Source organism: Copadichromis virginalis, linkage group LG17 (assembly GCF_057382275.1).
Source record: "Copadichromis virginalis isolate Kocher_CV1m ecotype Utaka linkage group LG17, C_Virginalis_male_GT1.1, whole genome shotgun sequence".
Taxonomy (NCBI): Eukaryota; Metazoa; Chordata; class Actinopteri; order Cichliformes; family Cichlidae; genus Copadichromis; species Copadichromis virginalis.
The window spans coordinates 2,161,267-2,183,639 of NC_140634.1; the positions used below are offsets into that span (position 1 = coordinate 2,161,267).

Genomic DNA, 22,373 nt, shown 5'->3' on the forward strand with positions numbered 1-22,373 from the left:
ACATATATATAGTAGCATATACAATGTCAAATATTTGCCTAAAGGATGATTAGCGGTTGAGGCACCAACATTAATAAAAAAAAAAAGTGGGTCCAAGTCCAACAGACTTACTTTACTTTACATGTACTCGAGTACAGTTCAGTAAAGTTACCCCATGGCCTCGTCTGCTCATGCACCTGGTGCTGAATGACTAATGATGCTGTTCCTAACTGACATAACTACATATACATATACTTTTAATGTTAAATCCTGTGCAAACATCACACTGAGCGCTAAATAAGAGTCAGTCCATTTACCATGAACTAAAATTCTCCTGACAAAATGAATGCACAACTATTGGTCACTCTGTTTTTTATGCAAGCACAATGTGCATGCTGAAGAGCACTGATTAATAAAAAAGGACACGTTTAAGTGGAGCTGAAAAGCCACATTGGGCAGCTTTTCAACTGGACTGCTGTGGGCGGAGATGTTTGCAAGGAACAGGTGAGAGGAGCGAGTGAATAAATTGGGGAAAGTAAAAAAAAGGTTAGAGAGGGTGAGAGGCAGACCTGGAGCTTGTGAGCAGCGCACTTCAGTCCAATTGTCTCCAATAATGGTCTCTTTGATCAGGCTTTCAGCGCTAAGCCGTGCCTGCGAACACGTGCGCCGTAGCAACGATCCACGTGGATTTCGTAAGCTGAGGCAACCCTAAGTGTTTGCGTGTTTGTTTGTGTGCGCTGCCCTCGCTGTAGGCTTGAGTGGCATTTTTATTCATGCCATGTGATAACGGGATCTGGCAGAGCAGAGCGGGAATGTACTGCAGTGAGTGTCGAGTGTTTAAATATGGATCTCCTCTTGCTTTGGTGTCGACTCTGGGTCAAGAGAGGAGCAGCTTTAATTCTTAAAGGCTTTGTTCTCACTCTTTCTTTCCTTCTGTCTGCTTTTTCCTGATTGACATCAGTGACTCTCTTACACTTCCTTCAGATTCACCGTAGCAAAACACCGTCCAGTTGACTCACAGCGCTAGTTCTACACATATGCAGGTTGCATAAAAAATTATGAAATGTCCTCTTTTTAAAATTCGTCTGAGGTAAAAAAAACAAAACATTAATCAGTTCGTACTCATTCCACCTTTTACGCACACCTCGGGTCTTTTGTAACCTGGGACTACATTACAGCCTGTTAAATTTATTCATTTCATTAAGTTGAGCACATGGCTTCTGGTATTCTTCAAATTACTGTGCTGCTAATGCTCTGATATCATTAATGTTTTTAATGTAATTGTTTTTTTTAAAAATTTTGTTTCACGCCACTATTTAGCCATCAGTGCATTTTTCATCCCGTTATATCGCTGCTTTGTCTGTGTTCATATATATGAATATATCAGCTTGTTTTATTAGCTCGTTGATACCACAGCTGTTCACCACAATAACCCTTGAAATGCACGGGACAGAGGTAGCAGTGCCGCTTCAAAAACAGCAGGAGCATTTCAGAAGTGCTAAATATAAAGTGCGGTAAAGAAGTTTCCTAATCACAGACTCTTGCATCAGGCTGAAGGAGCAGGAACAGGCAGCCAGCAAGCTTTTCTACAGTTCACCTGTTTATGCTTCATGGTGAAGCAGCATAGAGCAGATGAGACAGCCACCTGCTGAGACTAAGGTGAAGCAAACTTTGTTTGTGCTTTATAAATGAGGTCTGACACGCCCTCGTGCAGATACAAGACAGTGAAGCTCAGATGATGATGTGCAAAGAGGAGATGTGATAACCATTTGCTTCAATGTTACCATTCAACATCTCACCGGCCACGTCTTTGCCTCCATCTGTGGTTGGACTGAAAAGGAGGGTCGGTGGGAACAAAAACAAACAAACTGGGATGAAAGTCCTTCATGACTGGAAGGACCTGCAGAGATGGGCAATAACACAGTGAAGGACACACCTCCTCTGTGAGATGTTATCGGCTTTTTTTATTAGATGCATTTTTAGGTAGTGCTTCTTTAAAAATGTATCTTTACTCTTATTAGACTGTACAAAGAGAAATAACCCAAGTCTTCATCCTGCTGCTGCCTCAGGAGTGCTGGATTTGTGCCCCCCCCCCCCCGACTCCAGATTGCGAGGTCCACAGCCTTTAGCATCTTTGTTACAGCTCTTAATTTAGCGCCTGCTCTATCTGTTCCCCTTTACTGCTGAATAATAGATAAGCGACGACCATGATGCGATTGCCGTGTCGGCACTTTAAATGCAAGTGTGTGTGTTTTATTTGCCTGGCAGAGCGAGAGGGTGTCTGCTGCTCTGCACCTGCCTCTGCTTGCCTGGGTGTGTTTTATTTTTATGCCCCTTCATCTCCAACCTTTGTCAGGTGTTGAACTCCTCAACCCTTTCACCTCCCCGCTGGATCTCTTCTTTACCGCCTCTGCTGCCCTCGTTCGTCTCTTAGCTTTCTCTCTTTAGCTCTCTAACAGCGAGGTTATTAAACTTTCATAGCTGCTGCCTTTTTCTGGTCTGCTCTTCTCTCTTCCTTCACTGTTCATTCAATCCTTATTTTGCCACATTTCTCACCTTTCCTTTGTCTTTTTTTCACCTCTTTTTCTACGTGTGTTTACTCAGCAGTGAGTGCTGCTGGAGGAGATCATAATGAGGAGATTTGACACTCTTATTGAGAAACTCAACAGAATTTCACGTGACTGTAAATTTAGGCAAACCTTTTCCCATCTGTCCCTCGCTGCTTTTATATCAGGGAGGGAAGAAGATGCAGTAGAATGCGCATCTTTTTCTTTCAAATAAGTTTCTTTTTTCCCTCTTCGAGTTCAGATAGTAAACCCTCGGTGGATATTTCTCATGAAATGATGGAAGTCTTTCTCATCATTTCCTAATTCTCTTTTTCCCTTTCACTGTTTTTTATCAGTGTTTGTAATTCGTCGTATGCAAACTGTTGCTAAATCTGTCATTAGTCCTCTCTGTCAAGCCGACAGCAAACCAACTGTTACAGGGTTAAATCTGTAACATCATCGATCTGGATTTTCACCGACTGTAGATGGTGATGTTTAGCTCGAAGCAAAGCCTTGGCTAGATACAGCCTCTAGACGTGTTTGCATGGCTATGGTCTCATATGCTCTAAATCAGTGTTTTCCAACCTTTTGGGGCCACAGCACATATTTCACATTAGAAAAATCACACGGCACACCACTAAACAAAAATGTCACGAAAAGCACATTGATCATTTTTCCTGCGTACCCTGTATAGCAGAATTGGCTTGGTTTGTCCCCAGTATACCTCTTTTGCGTTCTTGTGACCACTACTCATGCTAGGGCCTTCATCTGGCTCGGAGTTCTCTCCAGGACCAGGTCAGACTGACTGCTTTCAAATATTGATCCATTGCTATTACACACTGCATGCCAATTATGTCATTTCTTTTTCGTCTTCTTCTGTTTTATTGGCAGTTGGCAACCCATTTAATTAGAGCAGTTAGTTGTACTACCCACTAGTGGAAGAGAATGTAATTGATCTGCCCGATACTCATGTCGGTCACTTAGCGTACTAATCAGGTGGAACCAGAGGATCTTCCACGGCACACCTGATCATTTCTCACGGCACATCTATGTGCCGCGGCTCAGTGGTCTTGAAACACTGCTCTAAATGGATGCTGATGGTTCGGGCATGGCACCAGGATGTCTCCTAAATGATGTGTTTTGGGCATGTCCTGTCACACTGCCACACCTGAAGGGCTGGGTGTGTCTGGTTGAACTGCTTTGGGAACTCAGTAAACAGAAAATGTGCACTTTTTTGTGCAGCATTTTATAAAACAGGGAGTTGTGCTTCACAGTTGACAGTGACAGTGGAAAAAACCTCCAGCAGAGCCAGGCTCATGAGTGTCAGCCACCGGTCGCTACCAGTTGGGATTGAGCACGCCATTGTAAGAGTACTCAAATAGGCCTGGTGTTAACAAGCTGTTCATCAGAGAAGGACAGTTCGTGTTCTCATCCAAGGTTTAAATATGACGTTACATAAACCTTGGTACTAAAGCACAATGGCCTGGAACTACCTTCAGAGCATTCCCTGCTAGTCGATGTGGTCTGATGATGTAGCGGCTTTGACGAGAACAATAAAGGTACAACAGCACAGTGTACAAGTGATGTTGTTTAGCATCAGCTAAATTTGGCATCAGTAGAAATAAAACGAAACAGATATGGGACATATGGCGAGTAGCCAGTGGTTTTATTCATCAGCATTCGTCGGAAAAACCCACGTTGCTTATTCTGAAAGTTGCAGCTTAATCTTCAGCCACATTATCCTGGAGGCAATTTTGTAACACTGAACATGGAAGCGGAGCAGACAGGATGAAAGAGACAGAGATGGAGTGTCGGAGAGTGAAAGAGAAGAGACAGACCACCTACGAGGCCGCTTGATGATGCGCTGGATCCGTCTTTGTCGCTGCTTTTATGTGTCTTTGCTCGTGTGTGTGTGTGTGTGTGTAATGCATTATGTTCAGCGAGGACATTGTGAAGTGTTAGGAGGTGCTGCTGTACTCAGATAAAATGTGTGTTTTGGATGCGTGGCGCAGTAGGTGGTGTTTGTGTATGCCGTCTCATAATTGCTGGCTGTCTTTGTTTTGCGTCTGCTTGTACGACTGTGTGTGTACATGTTTGTGAGTGTGTGGGGATATGCAGCAGAGTGTGGGCGGTGATTTAAATGAAATGAGTATTAAGTTTAAGCTGAGGTGGGAAGGCAGAAGTCTTCCTGCCATCATCCAATTCTACCTTGTTGCATGTTCGTCCCTTACTCACCTCTCTTTACCTTCCCTGTTTCTTTCTTTTATGTCACTGACTACTTTGTTTCCTCTGACTCGTATCGCACACACACACACACACACACACACACACACACACACACACACACACACACACACACACGCACACGCGTGCGCGCACAGACGCTGTAAAGGAATTACAACTGATCCAGGCTGAGTCTTTAGCTTGTTTGTCTTTGAACATCATTGCTGTTGCCTCTGAAGCTTCCCTTTGAATTATTGGAATTCTGTTTATGCACACACACAGAAAGGCTGGCTGAAACTGCACAGTCTGGCTGTTATCTCTCTATAATTTATACATAAAGAAGACATATATATATAAACACACAGGCTATTGACAGAGATTGGTATGCAGGTGTAATCCTGGTTGATTACACCTTGGAATTTTAAGAGAATTCCATTGCTACAACCATGGCAGATACGCCAAGAAATAAGAGCAGTAAGACAATCAGAGATGGTGCAAAAAGGCCAATAAAAATCTATACAGGAACCACAAACGCCCAAAATGCTGGTACCAAGCCATAAAAACAGAACAATAAAACTGAGATTTGTAGTATTACGATTACAACTTTAATACATCGTCTATTCACGCTTTTCCACTTTATTTTACTTTCAGAGGGATGTAACTTTTATACAATATACAATACAGTGACAGTATCTGATACCACATACATTAGATATTTTACGTTTATGGTACAAGAGTCCAACACAATCTGCCAATTTGTGCTTATCCGATTACTGCTTTCAATAAAACATTGACAGAAACCTCACAGCATTATAAAGCCTTTTTTTTACCTCAATTAATTCTGACAGAGAAGTTAATTATATCAAAACCATTATTAAAAGTAGCAATACAAGAAAGATATAAAACTCCATCACACGAGCTATTGTTGTTGGCCTGCTCATGGAGCTGTAGCTGAGTGGGCTAAGGTGCTGGATTTAGGCTCCAGGCATTTTGATGGCGTGGGTTTCAGTCCCGTCTATTTCCAAAAATACTTAACTTTTTACACTTTTTGAGTGGGGGTCGCAAGCTCGAATCCCACCCACTATCCAGTAAGGGTCCTGGCTAGACCCTCCCCATGCTAAAAAAAACCCCAAGCCAGTCTGCAGCCTGTATAAATAAAGGTTGTTTGTTGAGCTCGGGGGGGGGGGGGGGGGGAATATTATTATGAAAAATGAAAACAGGAATGATGGTTACATGTTTAGCCCAGCAGTTATCAGATCAGGTTTTTGCAGAACATGGACTGTATATTAATAATGGACACAGTATCCTGATCTAAAAACCTGTATTCGTCTTGTTCTAAAAAGATCTCAGGTTGTATAAAATTCATAGGAAAATGGCCTTCAACTGCTTTGTGGTGTGAGCTTTGTTCACTGGGGCTCAGTAAACCACAATGAATATAAAATATTGTGTCTGTTTTATAAATTATGGTTCCCATTAATGTCAGAAATTAGGATAAACTAGGATATGCTTATTAAAACCTTGTCAATCACAAATCAATAACCAGTGAGCTAACCACTTGTGACTGACATACTGTCCTTCTTTCCTTAGTATCTTGTGAGGCATCCACTATATTGGACCACACCCTGACATTTTCAGTCCTGATACTCTATATGCTTTGTGGCGTGATACTGATAAGATGATATTATCTCCACTTATAATTTATAATAGTGTAGTGTTAAACCATCATTACCAGATGCTTTTAGGTGGTCTCCTCTTGGATCACTAGAGTACTTATAAAAGCTTTAGGTAGGCTAATCTCAGCATTAAAGGTGTGAATGTAGCTACTCTGATGTCACCCATTAGTTATGAATTTTACAACGTTCAAATTTTGGCACCCTAACAGTGTAATTTTGTGATATTTGGGTGGTTGGGACACAGATGAATTTGTCAGCTAAGGCTAGAAAGCTTGGTTAGCTAGCAGTAGACAGCTGTACCACAAAAAGATCATATTATAATTCAGCCCAGTAGCTACAGCGTCCTGTTGTTTGTACACCTATCAATCAAAGTACCATATATTTCGTTGTTGCAGTATATGAATGACTAACCTCGTATTGTGGATGGATTATCTCAGTTGTTCTCCTGACTGAAGTTTGGTCCGTTTACAGCACCCTGCCATGCGATTGCATTTGTCTCTAACCATCAGGAACCCTCACGTTAACTTTTATCGAGTGGAAAAAAAAGTTAGCGTTCATCCTGCAGCTTCACTGTGTTTATGTTATGCTAATATACAACAATCGTTTTGCACATCATTATATACCAGCTAGCCCAACTTCAGTAACCCTACAAACGTCACTGCTGTTTAGTTTCCTGTCTTCATTTATGTTGGAAGTGATAGCAGAGCTGTACGTTTGAATTTTTTCAGAAATCTCTCAGTCAGAACATGCAATATCATGTTTAGGTGGAAGCTAGCGAGCTAACTTCCTGCTAACTTCTAACTCCGTTAAATGTAATAAATCCTGTTTTCATGGATGCCTGGATGTTAAACTTAATTGTTACACCTGGTAAAACAGCAGCTGATCATTTTATTAAAGATGAAAGAATTTAGACAGTTTGTAACTCTCAGTGATGCTGCAGTGTTCGTTTGACTTTGGGACCCGAAACGGACGGAGTTTAGGACCCAGATTACTCCGCGAGGCTCCTGTCTAAGGTAGGTAGTGCGGCTTCGTAGCTTACCAAAGTCGTACTAAAACATTTTGGACAGATTTTTGAGCGCCTTGTACCATATAAAATCGGTTCAAGGTCAGTAAGCACAACCAGAATTCCTACATGAGGCGCACCGGATTATAAGGCGCGCTGTTGATTTTTAAGAAAATTAAAGGGTTTTAAGTGCGCCGATACGATACGATAGTCAGACTTGCTCTGGATTCTTTAGTAGTTAATGAACTTAGACGTGTACGAGCTTTGGAAACTGGAGTGGCTGTTTCTTGTTAGCTAACTGTCTTGTTCTGTTACCATGCTTAGTACTTCATTGATGAGCCAAATATTAAAAATACTGACCTGTTTTGGGGCAGATCACGCCATTAGTGTTAACGTTGTGGCAGACAGGCGCATTTTTAGCTCCCAGGAAGAAAGAGATGAGGTGAAATATCCTCCCTTAAAGATGCGTGTTTTAAAGCCTATAAATGCAAAAAGAGGCAATTAAAAAATATGACACAATAACACAGAAAAAACGTTCTCACTATAGTAACCTCACATCCAGTCAATGACATTCAACAAAAAAAATATGAGACTTATATAAGGTGTTTTAGCTACACAAGGCTCATGTGCAAACTTAAGAATGAAACTGTAATAATCTGTTGCTTTTCCTTTAATTTAATTTTAGAAAAAAGTTTTGGTTACTGCTTTTCACACACATGCATTCACTCATACTGACACACACACACACTGGTATTGATTTAATCATTTTGGCTTGGCAGGAAACATTTGGCCTCTATTTTCTGCAGTAGCACACACACAGAATTTCTAGACACACATACTTTGGTATTAAGTTATTTGGCTGAACATTTTGGCTACTATTTTTTTTTATATCTGGAGTATACACACACAAACACGCACACATACAGAGATAGGATTTAACTTTGTCTTGGCAGGCAGGAAATGTCTCCTTTTTATTTTGTTTGTGCATCCACACAAGCGCACATATAAGAGTACACACACACACACACACACACACACACACAATGGGCAGTAATCCCCCTGTACATGCAAGAGCTTTGGGCAGAGCAAGGATTTTCCTCTTCAAAGAGCAGACCACCCATTGCAGCATCAGAACAATGGTGGCCGAACTCCGGAAGATTTCATGTGGTGGCAGTTGGAGTTACACACACACACACACACACACACACACACACACACACACACACACACACACACACACACACACACACACACACACACACACACACTAACAATCTATTCACTCACATATCAAGATCCACAGACATTATGCTTATGCACCCAACTCCAGGGATCAAGCACATCTATGCAGGCTGCACATGCAACCTTACATGCATTTACCCTCACACTGACCACCATTTGGAGTTAATGGAAAGATGGAGGTTTTTGTGGTGACACACAGACAGCCAGACATGGAGCAGATCTGGGATGTGCATGACTGGAGGGGCCAGGCACTCAACAAAAGAGTGAAGACAATGAGTGAGAGAGGATTGAAAAAGAACCAGAGAGAAATAAAGGGATGAAGGGACGGAGGGGGAGACTGAAGTCCAGCTGTTTCCACTCCTGAAAGCCGCCTTGTGTTGCGCTGTTGCGTTTTCTCTGGTCTTTTTGTCTTTAACGCTACTCGACTGTCCCCTCTGCACCAGGCAAATTAAAAGTATTCGATGTTTAAAAAGAGTCACTTGAATTCAAAGACAAAGATATTGGGGTGACAAAGAACATTCCCCGTGTTGTGGAGGTCTGTTGCCACATATGTTAGATTTCCCCCTCACATTGACTCGCACATTTCCACCCACACCTTTTCCTCTTTTCTTCGCTTTTGTCAGAGAAGTAACAAATTCATTCTCTGTTTCTGAGCAATTTGTTCCTTGTGGACATTCAGGATAATCGACTGTATTGTTGAAAGTCTTTCTTTTTATTATTTTCACACTGAAGGCGGTTGGCTGGGATGGAAAACAGATGCAAACACTGGCTGCAGAATCTACTGTGTAACATTAAGCTATTTGGTATTCACACCTTGTCATTTTGCAGCTTCTTCTGGGGGAAACTTTAAAAAAAATCATCCATGAAATTGAAGTTTAATTCTGGAAAGTAAAAGTGTGTGCGTGAGTGTGCGTGTGTGAGGATGGGGAGGAGGGTATTTGTGTCCAGCTGGTGGAGTTTTATATTTCTGTGCGTGATTTATTCCTCTCAGTTTACAGTTGGCTGTCAAACTTCATGGGTGAAAACTGCTCACATTGCAGAATTTCTGAGGCAACACAGATAATGTTTATTTGTTAGAGAATTTATGAGTGCCCTGTTCCTGTGCTGTTGTTCCATTGTTGTCTTGCCGTCTGTCTTTCTTGGGCTCACATGCATCCACGTGCCACTTTCCTTTATATCTTTTTTTTCTGCATTTAGATGCAGTGATTTAGTCTTGATAGGTGGGTACATATCCTCCCTCGACATCACCTTACCCAGCTATTTTATATAATGCTTATTTACAGCAGAAAAAAATGCTGCCTCCACATTAATTCATCAGTAGTAAAAACTGTTACTCAGTAACAGAATACAGCACTCACACTTCTCTCTATAAATACCTTTTTAAGTGCATTTTGCTGACATGTTCACTGTGCAACTTTTAATTGTAATGGAGAATTTCTTGTGGACAGCACGGTGGCACAGTGGTTAGCACTGTTGCCGCACAGCAAGAAGGTCCTGAGTTCAATTCCACCATCAGGCCGGGGTCTTTCTGTGTGGAGTTTGCATGTTCTCCCCGTGTTTGCGTGGGTTCCCTCCGGGTACTCCGGCTTCCTCCCACCGTCCAAAGACTTGCAGCTTGTGGGGATAGGTTAATTGGATAATCCAAATTGTCACTAGGTGTGAATGTGCGAGTGAATGAGAGTGTGAATGGTTGTCTGTCTCTATGTGTTAGCCCTGCGACAGACTGGCGACCTGTCCAGGGTGTACCCTGCCTCTCGCCCTATGACAGCTGGGATAGGCTCCAGCGCCCCCCACGACCCTGAAAAGGATAAGCAGAAGCGAATGGATGGATGGATGGATGGATGGAGAATTTCTTGTATGTTGACAGTGGACATATTTCTCTCACCAATTAGCCATCCCCACACCCCTACTCCATATCTGCTGGAGTACTGTTGTTATGTGTTTTTTGTCCTAAAATCCTGAACTATTTATATCATACCACTGGAACTACATCTTTTTTAGTCAGTTGATGTTTGTAATGTTCTCTTGTTGGTTAGCGCTGGCTCTGTCACTTGCTAGCGTGCTAATTTGTCCTGCTTCTCGATGCTTTACCTTACTTTTAGCTTTTAAGCTAAGGCTAGGTAAGCTACAAAACAAAACTTGGCTTGTGTAGCCAGACTACTGTCACACCACACATATAAGCATTTCTATTTTAGTTAATAGATTTTGAAAGCAACAATCATAGTAGTAGAAAAATGTTTCTCTAACGCTGCGTCCACAAGCGAGTTGCTTGTTGCACATCACTTTGAATCTGACAGCTTGTCACATGCTAACATTTCGAGTCTAATACAGTATATTTACTACAAGGTTGGTCAACAATATCCACCTCATGTTTATTCTGCTTGTATTTGCTCGAAGTCATCAAATTTTCAGTCGCTGCCAGCGTGGGCAACTTAGGAAGCTAAAATTAATTTAATTTAATAATATTAAAGCTTAACTAGCAGGCGAGAGAACTATTAAATAAATTTGAAATATTTTACATTGGTGTTATCTTTTTTTAAAATAGGTATATTAAAGTTAGTATAAACTATTTGTCTGAGTAATATGTTGTAATTGGTGTCTCAGGGTTGTCAAATTAGTTTTTACATTTATTTATTTGCATTTTATTTTGAGGTTAGTTTAGAGTTATTTTACAGAGTTGTTTGTTTTACAAAAGGTTTCTGTTATTTAGTATTTAGTAGCTAATATTAAGTAGCTTTTTTCAATTTCTTTTGTTTTGTTATCATAAGGTTTTGGATAAGGTCAAGTTTAAGAAATTCAAAGCCATAGGTAAGTTCAACTCAGTTTTATTTATATAGCACCAAATCACAACAACAGTCACCTCAAGGCGTTTTATATTGTAAGGTAGACCCTACAATAATGCATACTGAGAAAAACCCAACAATCATATGACCCCCTATGAGCAGCACTTTGGCGACAGTGGGAAGGAAAAACTCCCTTTTAACAGGAAGAAACCTCCGGCAGAACCAGGCTCAGGGAGGGGCGGGGCCATCTGCTGTGATTGGTTGGGGTGAGAGAAGGAAGACAGGATAAAAGACAGTGGTGTGTCTTCATTTAACTTAGCAAAGAAGTAATTTTAAATTATTGAAATTTGTCACAAAACATCATTTGTTCCCATTTTTTTGGCAATCTAGAAAAGATTTCACAGCAAAAATAATATTATTGCCAAATACAATGTGAAAGTATACCTGGATGAAAAAATATACAATGGAGCGCTGTTACTCGTGGATTGACCTCCTCAGAGCCTGGACCTCAACATTACTGAAGCTTTGTGGGATCATCTTGACAAAGAATGGAACAAAAGGCAACCAACATCCAGATATCTTTGGAATGTCCTTCAAGAAGCTCTGAGAACTATTCAAAGCACTTCCCTCAACTTCTACAACTGAGTAGAATTACAAACAAAAGAAAGTAAAAGCACCCCTGTGGTGTATGCCTTAAGCATGTGCACCAACAGTAAACAGACAAACTCGATAGATGGGGACTGAGTGACTCGGGCTCTCCCCAGCCATTGCTTATATTGAGAGACAAGCCTCTAGCTCCTTCTCCTATTGTTGTATAATCATTTTATTCTTCATATTTTTATTGTACACGACTTCAAATTTTGCATCAAATTTGTTTCCAAGTCCACCCATCCCTCTATCCCTTCATCCCTCCATCCAAAATATATAAAAATTATTAAATAAAGTTACATATGTAAATGTGCATATACAGCTTTACATGGACAGTTATTGGGGCATATAAAATGGTCATATATCATTAATCAATAACCACTGAGCAAATATGTTTATGTGGCAAACGTGATGCATGCATGCAGAGTTTATTCCAGCTGAATTCATGATATAGATTTCTTTATATTTCTAAATATTTTCCTAGAAAGAAGATGGGGCAAAGCTGTTGCACACCTTTTAAAAAGTTATAAAATGACATTAATATTTTGCCTAAATTATACTGCTCACCTGGGTGATCATTCTTGCAGTCGCATCTAATTTATGGTATAACTGGCTGCCTTGAAGGGAGCTCCAGCAACATCATTGGATTTTACTTTGATTTATTCAGTCTAGCACAGATTAGCTGCATAAACATGATGAGGATTTCTGCTGTTTCAGGAGGAATCACTGCCATGACGTCTAAAGTCTGGGACCAAGGGTCTGTGTGCACAGTAAAAAGGTTAATTAAATACTGTACTGTAACTGACTACAGCGTGACTTTGTAAGATTGGCACTGACACATATCAGTGGCGGTTTTAGGTCGCAGCAAATCCTGCTCCACAGAGGGAGGGATAGGTTGCATTATCCACATCACTAAACCTTTGTTAGGTGATGGACTCATCAAGGGTGTCTATGCTGCTCGCGTTCTACGTTTGCGTGGTGTTTTGGATGTGAAATAGACAAGTTGTATAAGTCCTACAGTGTTATCCAGTTCAAACAACAAATCATATTTCATCATACTTTTTGCTCAGCTCATCTGGTCAGTTCAGTTTTTTTTTCTTTTCTTTATACTGTACTATGAAAAATGTTTGGTCCTCAGCAGGTCTTAAAATTAGGTAAATAAAACCATAAATGATCTACAAAATATGACATGCCTGACTGTGTGATTATTTTGTTTAACAAAAAGTTAAAATGCAGAAACAGTGCATGAAAAACCGTAAGTATTAGAATGGAACGTAAAAGCCGAGTACTGCTAATCAAATATACAGAATTCCTCCATCCATCCATTCGCTTCCGCTTATCCTTACTTAATCAATTGATTATCAATATAAAAGCATTAGCTTTGGCAGTCTGGAGCATTCAGGTGTTTGTTGTAATGCCACAGAGGAAAGACATCAGCAGTGAAGCAGCTGCTGCTGACATCAGTCTGGGAGGGGTTATAAGGCCATTATTAAACAATTTGAAATCATTATCTTACAGCGGGGAAAATTATTCACAGGTCTGGGATTCACTGGGAGTGGAAATCCCATCACTGTGCACTGCTCAGAGAAAAAACAAGAGCTCCTGTACAACTGGGGTCTACAGGCCTCACCTAACATGTCAAAGCTCAGGAAACTACATTTAAAAAAAGATGGCATGTTTGGAGAAAGTCTCTTCTCAGCAAACAAACATGGCAGCATGGCGCAGGTTTGCAACATTGCATCCAAACAGACCGCATGACCTCTCGAACGATGTCCTTTAGACAGATTAGACCAAAGTAGTAATGTTTGGCTAAAATGCACCGTACCATGTTTGTTTAAAACCAAATACAGCAGAAATATCAGCAGAAATAACTCTAACTGTCAAACACGGTGATGGGATATTTGGGCTGGTTGCCACAGTACTTGCAGTCAATCAGTTGACTATGAACCCTTCATTAATATACCAACGAATCTAAGTTTGGCATAGTCAAAGTCCAGATCTGAGTGGACCATAAGAGAGCTGTGTATAATCGAGGGCTGACAAATCTCTGGCATGTAATCGATGGCATGTAAACAGAAAACTATTACTTTACATTATTGCTGTTAAATGTGGTTCTTCCAGCTTTTCAAACACGACTTCTGCATTTTAGCTCAGTTCTAGCTGAATAAACTATAACAAATCGTGTGTTTATCTGAGCTTACCTGATCTTTAAACATTATAAGGACTAGATCATTTTTATGTTTCCTGATATGTTAAAAACTAAAATTGTTCTAAAACGGAAACATTGTTGCTCGTTTTTTAAATTGATTATATGTAAGAAAGCTGCTGAGCATCATTCAGTTTTACTTTTGTTTTCTTGGGCCACAGTTTTCTGCTGGTTTTCTGCCTAATTTCCAGTATTAGAAGGAAATAATTTTGTAGCCTTAGAAAGCCACTGTTAGCTAACTGCCCAGCATAGGATGGCAGTCGGACAGTTTATTACAGCCACAGGGCCAAGAGAAAAGAGAATGCTGAGTTCTGTTCCCCAGGTGGACACAAATACAACAGAATAGTTCGGTTTCTCTGCGTCTTCACAAGCATCAAATATTCTTTCATTATGTGTTTATTCTTCTGTATTCTGTCTTTGTTTCTTCTCTCTTACAGCAGTGATCATTAGTATGACCATCAGCTTATCTTCTTGCAGCCGTATTGTAGTTGTTGTTAGATTTATTAAATTCCCAGCCCCTTGGTGTATTTTTTAAAGAGGCTCGCAAAAACTCACAGAAGTCTTTCTATTAACATAACGAAATCCACACATTTGTGTTTCTTGACTCAGGGTGATATGTGTCCTCTTGAAGACTATTCTTGCCGGCCAGAAGATGCACCTTCCATCCAATATTCATTCTGGTTATTGATAAACAGCAACTATGCTCTTGTAGTCTGGGGCTTTCCTTCTAGACCACTCTCCATCAGAGAAGTGCCTTATCATGGGGAGTCTGTGCAAGTTAATGGTGTCCACTGAATGGCTGATAACAAACATGAGCTGTAACCTGAGTGTTACTATGGCCATAATCTGTGTGTAATGAATGAATTCACTATGACTTTTTTTCTTGTACCCCCATTAACTTACTTGAAATTTGTGAGAATAACGTGTGGCATAGAGAGGTAAATGTTAGACTTCAGTAGCCGCGGTGCAGGCTTTGGCATCGCACTTTAGAACACAGGCCAGTTGGCACGCGAAACACATGCCAATTATTGCATCAGTCATGTGCAGGGATTTTATGCATTTTGGAGCACAAATGGAAATTCTGAAAGTAAAGCACAGAATTCCCAGCGGTCCCGAGAGCTTTAATCGGTATATGATTGGTATATGATGATATTTTAGAACGTATTGTTCCTCCAACATTGATTTATTTGGGGATGACTAAGCCTCAGATGCCAAACCCTGAGGAAAAGGAACAAAAAGGAACATCTTTTGATTATCTGTGTCCGTGTGCCTTTGTTGAGGTGCAGCCCCTCATTTATGGGCCTTTTTTGGTGTCTGCTTGACAACTAAACACAAGCCCTTCTGCCAAACAAATTGGAGCTGTGTTAGGGAGAGGGGGCGGCCCAGACCCAAACTGCAGAGATGGGCACTCTTTGACAGCTGCTTTCATCTTGTTATTATTCCTCCTTCACACTCAAGGATTTTTGGGCTTCCTAAAGTATTTCTGTCGCTCTCTCCTTCCTCTTCCACTCGTTTTCTTTTTCTGTCACTGGGCTGTGATTGGCTGTTATGACAGAGCCGTCACTGGGCTGTCAGCCTCTTCTAAAGCTCGGTTTAATTACTCCTTTTCACTAACATGACACGTTCATGCACAGATGCGTGCAAACTCGCACACGCATGGGAAAGTCGCTCGCAAGCGCACACATGCTGACACACAAACCGGCGTGCTCAGCTGCGTGCTGCGTCGTCCTGCCAGCAACAAAAAAAGAAAAAAGCTGTGGTGATTGAACCCTCCGTCAGCCGTTTTACCTGACAAAGCAGACCCCCAGATGTTTGTCAGTGTTAGCTCTCTGTTTCCCGAGCCGAGCTTTGAAAACATTGTGTAGAAGTGTGAAGGCCCGGCTACTGCTGGGTTTGATGAGCTAAGATCGATCACGCGTCCTGCTGTGCCAAGCTTTGAATAGCCAATTATGGCTGCTGAAATAGAGCAGAGAATGCACGTTGACTTGAAGGAGGGAGACTTTGATTAGAAGGGGATGATGGAAACGAAGGGGCTAAAGATGCAGCAGTTATTGCCGTAGTCTATAAATGTTTAATATTCTGCTTTGTAAAGCCAACAATGATCCTCCTCATCCATCCTTCAGATAAAGATTCCCTGACGGATGCATTCAGCTATGCTTCCATTAACAGAAGACAGCAGTGCACTGGGTTGAGACCTTGACTGATGGAGGGAATCTAAGACAGATGTACAGATTTACTCGAAATATAGAGGAAAACAACTAGAAAGCCTTGTTGCATGTGAATGCCAAGCCATCTGAGCTGGGTTTAAAGTTGTCGCTCTCTTCTCCTTCCCGGGTATCTGCCGTGCTTCCCCTCTTTGTGCTGATATCTTCTTCCCGTTTCTGTTTCCCTTCTCTCTCTTTCCTACTCTCTCATCTTTTTCCTCATCATCTCCTCTCCCTCCGCTCTTGTCATTTCTTTCTCTTTCTTTCTTCACCCTTGAAAATGATCCTCCACCACCCCATCTATTTTTCCTTATGGAATTGGGCCTCCTGATCACACTCCCCATTCATTCTTTTCTCCTTTCTTTCATTTTCCATCCTTCTTACCACTTTTGCATTCAAATTTCATTTCTTTTCTCTTTTCCCCTCTTCCCTGTCCATAACTTTCACTACTCCACTTACCCTCTCAGGTACCCTCCCCTACGACATCAAGATAGTAATTGCTGGAAATCATGAGCTGACCTTTGACCAGGAGTTTATGGCAGACCTCATCAAGCAGGACTTCTACTACTTCCCTTCAGCCTCCAAGCTCAAGCCAGAGAATTACGAGAACGTCCAGTCACTGCTGACCAACTGCATCTACCTGCAGGACTCTGAGGTCACCGTGCGGGGCTTCAGAATCTATGGCTCCCCCTGGTGAGTGACTCTTTCTTCATATTAGAACTAGGGCTGCGCATACAGTATGTGGAGTATTTTCTTAACAAAGGATTGACTCTTTGGTTTTCTTATAGAAACATATAAATCTGCTGACACGAGTCATGCAGTGGTAACTTCAAACGTAGTCAAATATAACAGATTGTTGAAGATTTATAATGTGATGCAATCTGACATGTGGAGGTTGACTCCATGGTGTAGCGGTTTCCACATGCACATTGCACTGGCTATGCTCAATAACACATCCAATTTTCATCACAGCATCCACTTGAATTATGAGTCTACTTTCTTCAAGGTAGGAAAGTTCTTAATATCCCTTTTCATTCTCTACTAGCATATTCTTCTAGCAAGTGGAGAGTCAAAAAACCCAGTCAGTACTGGAAATATCCTTTAATTTACTGTGAATAAAAAATGAATCCCATGTATATTGTAAGGGTCTGACTGGGTCAACACTCAGTCTTGAGTTTGGCTGTTTCTACTTTTCTTCACGTATAATCTTGGCGCAAACCTCAGGCCAGGTAGCATTCAAATAAATAAATGCACTGTACATGTTACACAATGAATGAGAGAAATGGGACTGTTAGTGGTTCAGCAGTTCCTTTCTTGCCCTTTGTCTTGAAGCAAATGCATCTGTCCATGAGTTGGGCTCAAACCTGAAACCGAATTTTGTTTTTATTTTCCTTGAAAAAAATCACAAAAACACATAATTCTGGGTAGCTTTCTGATAAAGCTTTAAAGAGTGTTTTTGCACCAGTTGGATTGCTGAGGCGACATATTACACGAGAAAGTTTATATCTTCATTCTTTTAATTGCTTAACCAATTCACTGTTGCAGAGGGCAGAGCTTATCCCAGCTGCCATCACTAACACAGAGACAACCAATTTAGAATCACTAAGAAGCCTAGCATGTGTGTTTTAGACTGTGTGGCAGGACCCAGAGCAACCCATGCAGGCCAAATGAGAAACCATCGCTAACACCGCTACCCACTGCACCCCTGTGCTGACGAGCATCATAACAAGTTTAAATTCCTCTGTTGCAAACAAGCTCAGCAATTCATTGTCAGTCACTCGTCTTGTTTTGATCCATTGTCAGGGCTGATGGGCATTTACATGGCTAATATTTTACCAGTCTGTACAGCGAGTATTTTGACATGGTGATCAACAATGTTTGTCCTTTTTCGACCTATGCTAAAGTATGAGCTAATCCCCCCCCAACATTTAAAAGAGAGTTTTATGAACTGCAGTTCTCGTCCTCCAGTGTGATTCTTTACAAGATTTTATACTTATGAAGAAGAAAGTTCCTGAGGTCTGAGGGGACCTTTGGAATCACTAAAACTGATCAGTTATCTGCTTCTTTATTTATCTTTTGCTGGATTTGCTTTCAGTTTTCCAGGATGTGATAACATGCATGTGTGTGTGTAAGTGGTTTGATGATGGGCTGACATACTTGATGATGATGATGATGATGATCAGGTGTTTTACTGACAGGTTCCCAGGGACACTGTTTTAGTGTGTGTGTGTGTGTGTGTGTGTGTGTGTGTGTGTGTGTGTGTGTGTGTGTGTGCTGGGTAATTGGTTTGCTGTGATAGCAGGTTCCCCTGACTTTATTGCTCGGGCCACTGCAGAGAGCTGCCTGAGGTGAGCAGAGATAGATGGAAAAGTCAAGAAAGAAAAAGGCAATAGGGAACGGAGAAGTGAAAGCGCCTACGGAGGGCAGGAATCTGGGGAGAGATGTGGACAGAAACGGCGGGACAAAGGAAGAGCGGTGTGCAGATTTAGGAAGAGATTTATCCGGATTCATCAGCTGGCCCTCGCTGGTTTAATGGCCACATGATGTGATGAGTGTCTGTGCGAATGTGTGAATGTCTGGTCATGGGTTTATGCACCCTCATGTCCTCTCGCTTGTCTTGGACTACATACTTGTGTGTGTGTGTGTGTGTGTGTGTGTGTGCGTGCGTGCGTGCGTGTGTGTGTGTGTGTGTGTGTGTGTGTGTGTGTGTGTGTGTGTGTGTAAGCCCCAGGGTGTGTTCCTGCAGCACAGAGGGGCTCCAGCTGGAGGCTCTGCATGTTCTCCCCTTCTTCTGTTTGCTCCCCTCTCACCACCTTCCTTCTTAATGTCTACCCTGATTACCTTTGAGCATCCTTTCATTATTCTTTCTCTTTAATCCTCCGCTCTTTTTTTCTGTTTAACACCAATTCTCTCTTCCCTCTTCTCCTCCCTTTCTTCACCTTCTGCACGCCTGTTTCCACCCTTACCTCTTGATTTGGGAAAATTAAAGAACCACTCGTCCTTGTATTTCTTTCTCACCTTTCTAATCTCTCAATCTCCTCTTTGAAAGGAATTCGTAGATGTGGCTCTTGGCACTTTTGAATGCTGCGGCACATTATTTCACTGCTCCTCACATTTTGTCCAGATACAGTGGCAGTAACTACTTTGTATAAAGAGCTGATTGTGTTTTCTCAAACAGGATTCTTAGTTGATTGCAATATGCATTCTTAAACTGTAACGTTTTCTAAAACACCAGCGTAACCTACTCAACTTAAAAAAATCATTATTGTTAACTTTTTAGGATTTTACAGTGTAGCAGGATGGTGCTATCACTATGACCTGTGTTACCATAGTGATACCAGTGCCACGCTGTATGGCCTGTTGATCCCCCCACCCCCACCACCTCACACCCTCCACCACAAGCACTGACGTTACTACCTCCAAACTAAATGTACATGGAGCTCACAAAAGGACAGGCTCACACAGAGAACAGAAACAAGTCAAAATTTCACTAACAAGCTTCACATATTAGTTATAAAATGTCCAGTGATGGTGTGGTCAGACCTGTCACTTCAAAGCAACAAGCTTCTGGGTTCCTATGTCCGACCCGGCCTGGGCTTTTTCTGTGGGGCGTGTTCTCCCCGTGCCTGACAAGTTTGCTCTGGGTACTCCCAGAGACTTCCTCCCAGAGTCTAAAGACAAACTTCTAAGGAATTGGCTGTAGATGTGTTAGCCATGTGGTGGACTGGTGACCTGCCCAGGGTATACCTTGCCTCTTGCCTTGTGTCAGTTGGAAAAGGCTCCAGATAGTGGTGGAGAGTTCTTTCAGTCCAAAATGTTTTTAGCCTGGTTGAGATCAAGTGAATCTGATGGCCATGACTTTTGTTTCATTTGATTTTCTTCACATGAACATGTTCAGTGAGCCTTCATACTTTATGGATTGCAGAATTATGATCCTAGACGAGACCTCTGCCATTAGGAAACAAATCATTTATCATACGACACCTTAGAGCAGCTTTATATTCATTTGCAGTAACCAGTAACGCTCTTCTTTAAGCGAAACCATGCTAGTGTAACTTGTTTTGGTTTTTTTATTTGTTTTTATTTTAATGTAATTGAATTTTAATTGGGACCGTCTTTATCTCAGACCAAAAAGAGAAGAGGGGAAAATGAAAGAGCAGAAACAGTGACTCTGTTCTTTCCTTCATCATTTCCTGAGCAGTGACTGGCTTGACTTCTTCATTTCTTTCTGTCACCTATAACGTTCATTATGCCTCCCATTTTCATCACTTGGTGTGTCTTCTTCCTCCTCCATTCCTCCATCCATCTGGCTTCACGGGCCGTTAACTCCTTCCTTCCTGCGGTCCCTCACTCCTACTTCATCCTCTCCTACTAAGAGGTATTGTGAAGCTGTGTGCTTCCTAGCAGGCCCCTACGGCTCCTCGCACACTCTGTCGTATACACAAACAGATGCACATGCAACCTTTTACTATCCCAGCTGATATTAAATCCTTCTTACTTCCAAAAGCTTCTTAATTTATCTCTTCATGTATTGAAAAATCAGACAGATGCAGGGGCATTGCTCCGTTTCCCCACTTCTGATGCTAATGTGACTTTACAAGCCATTTGTCACAAACATATTGCAGAAAGATGCTCTGTCTGAGAGCTGATGGGACAGAGCAGGAGTACTCATTGTCATGTCTCAGTCTTAGAGTAGAATGTTGAATATTATGGTGGAAGAACTGAACCGCCTCTGTCCCCTTTTTCACAGGCTGACAAGCACCAAAACAAGTTTTTTTTTTTTTAAAAAAGTGAATAAAGATCGATCTACAGTATCTACGTTTGTGTGCATGAAGGGTATGGCTGCTGTCAGAGTAAATGTGACTCGCTGATGTTAGTGGAAGTTGATTTTCTGCGTCTCTTCCTCATCACCACTCAGCCTGATTTCGTCCTCACAGATTTCCTGTGCCAATCTGAATGTGAAGTAACTCTCTGCTCTGAGTCTCTTTACCTGTTTCACATTCTGAGGGGTTAATATGAGCGCTGGTGCAGACACCAGCTGTTCATAGCACCACTACAATACTAAAGGATTATATTGTACACGATGCAGCCTAATCACACATTAATATTATTTCTTATGAAAAGATGAATAGTGGGAAAGTTTGGGTGATGAGGTACAGAGATTGTGATTAGGATGAGAGAAGGAAGACAGGATAAAGACATGTTGTGGAAGAGAGACAGAGGTTAACATAGCCACATACATGACCTAATTATGAGTTCAAACCTTAGTCTGAACTCTGTGTCTTTACTGCTTTACTGCTACGTGCTTATAAATTCATGTCTGAAAGCATTTTTTATTAAACCCAGTCTGCTGTCACCGGCTAGGTTTTCTGTCACCTTTAAACAGAGCTGAGGTCAGATACTTCAGTATTACCCTGTTAGACCACTTGGAGAACAATAGGCTGAAATATTATTATTATTTTTGGTATTGTAATATCAAGCTGATTATCCCAACTTTGACTCTTACAGGCTTTAAGTATGCATGTGGCTCATATCAGCCTAACCTTTGAGTGTACTGTTCATGAACACGCAGTGGATTTAAAAATTGCTCACGGCTATTCAGAAAAGAAAAAAAAGTAACACATGTTTAAAAATCAAGTATTGATTTATTTGTTGTGACTGTTTTGGTTTCCTGTATATATAGATTGTTTATTCACTGCATTCATTTATTTTCTATGTATTAGATAATAAGTAGGAAATAAATGTGCATAGATTTGTCTAAGTCCAATTATGGTAACAATTGCTCAAATGCAGACAGAACCAGGTCATAATTCATGCTAAGCTATAATTATAAGTGGGCTCATACTACTGTTAAAAGCTGTAATTT

General features: G+C 41.3%; 1 protein-coding gene across 1 annotated transcript in view; it reads left to right on the forward strand.

Annotated features, from left to right (window-relative positions):
* mpped1 (metallophosphoesterase domain containing 1) overlaps positions 1–22,373 on the forward strand; it is a 94,386-nt gene that overhangs the window by 16,092 nt on the left and 55,921 nt on the right. The window contains exon 4 of the mRNA XM_085437278.1: positions 16,975–17,200. Within this exon, the coding sequence (XP_085293404.1) occupies positions 16,975–17,200 (226 nt within the window). The remainder of the gene's footprint in view (positions 1–16,974; positions 17,201–22,373) is intronic.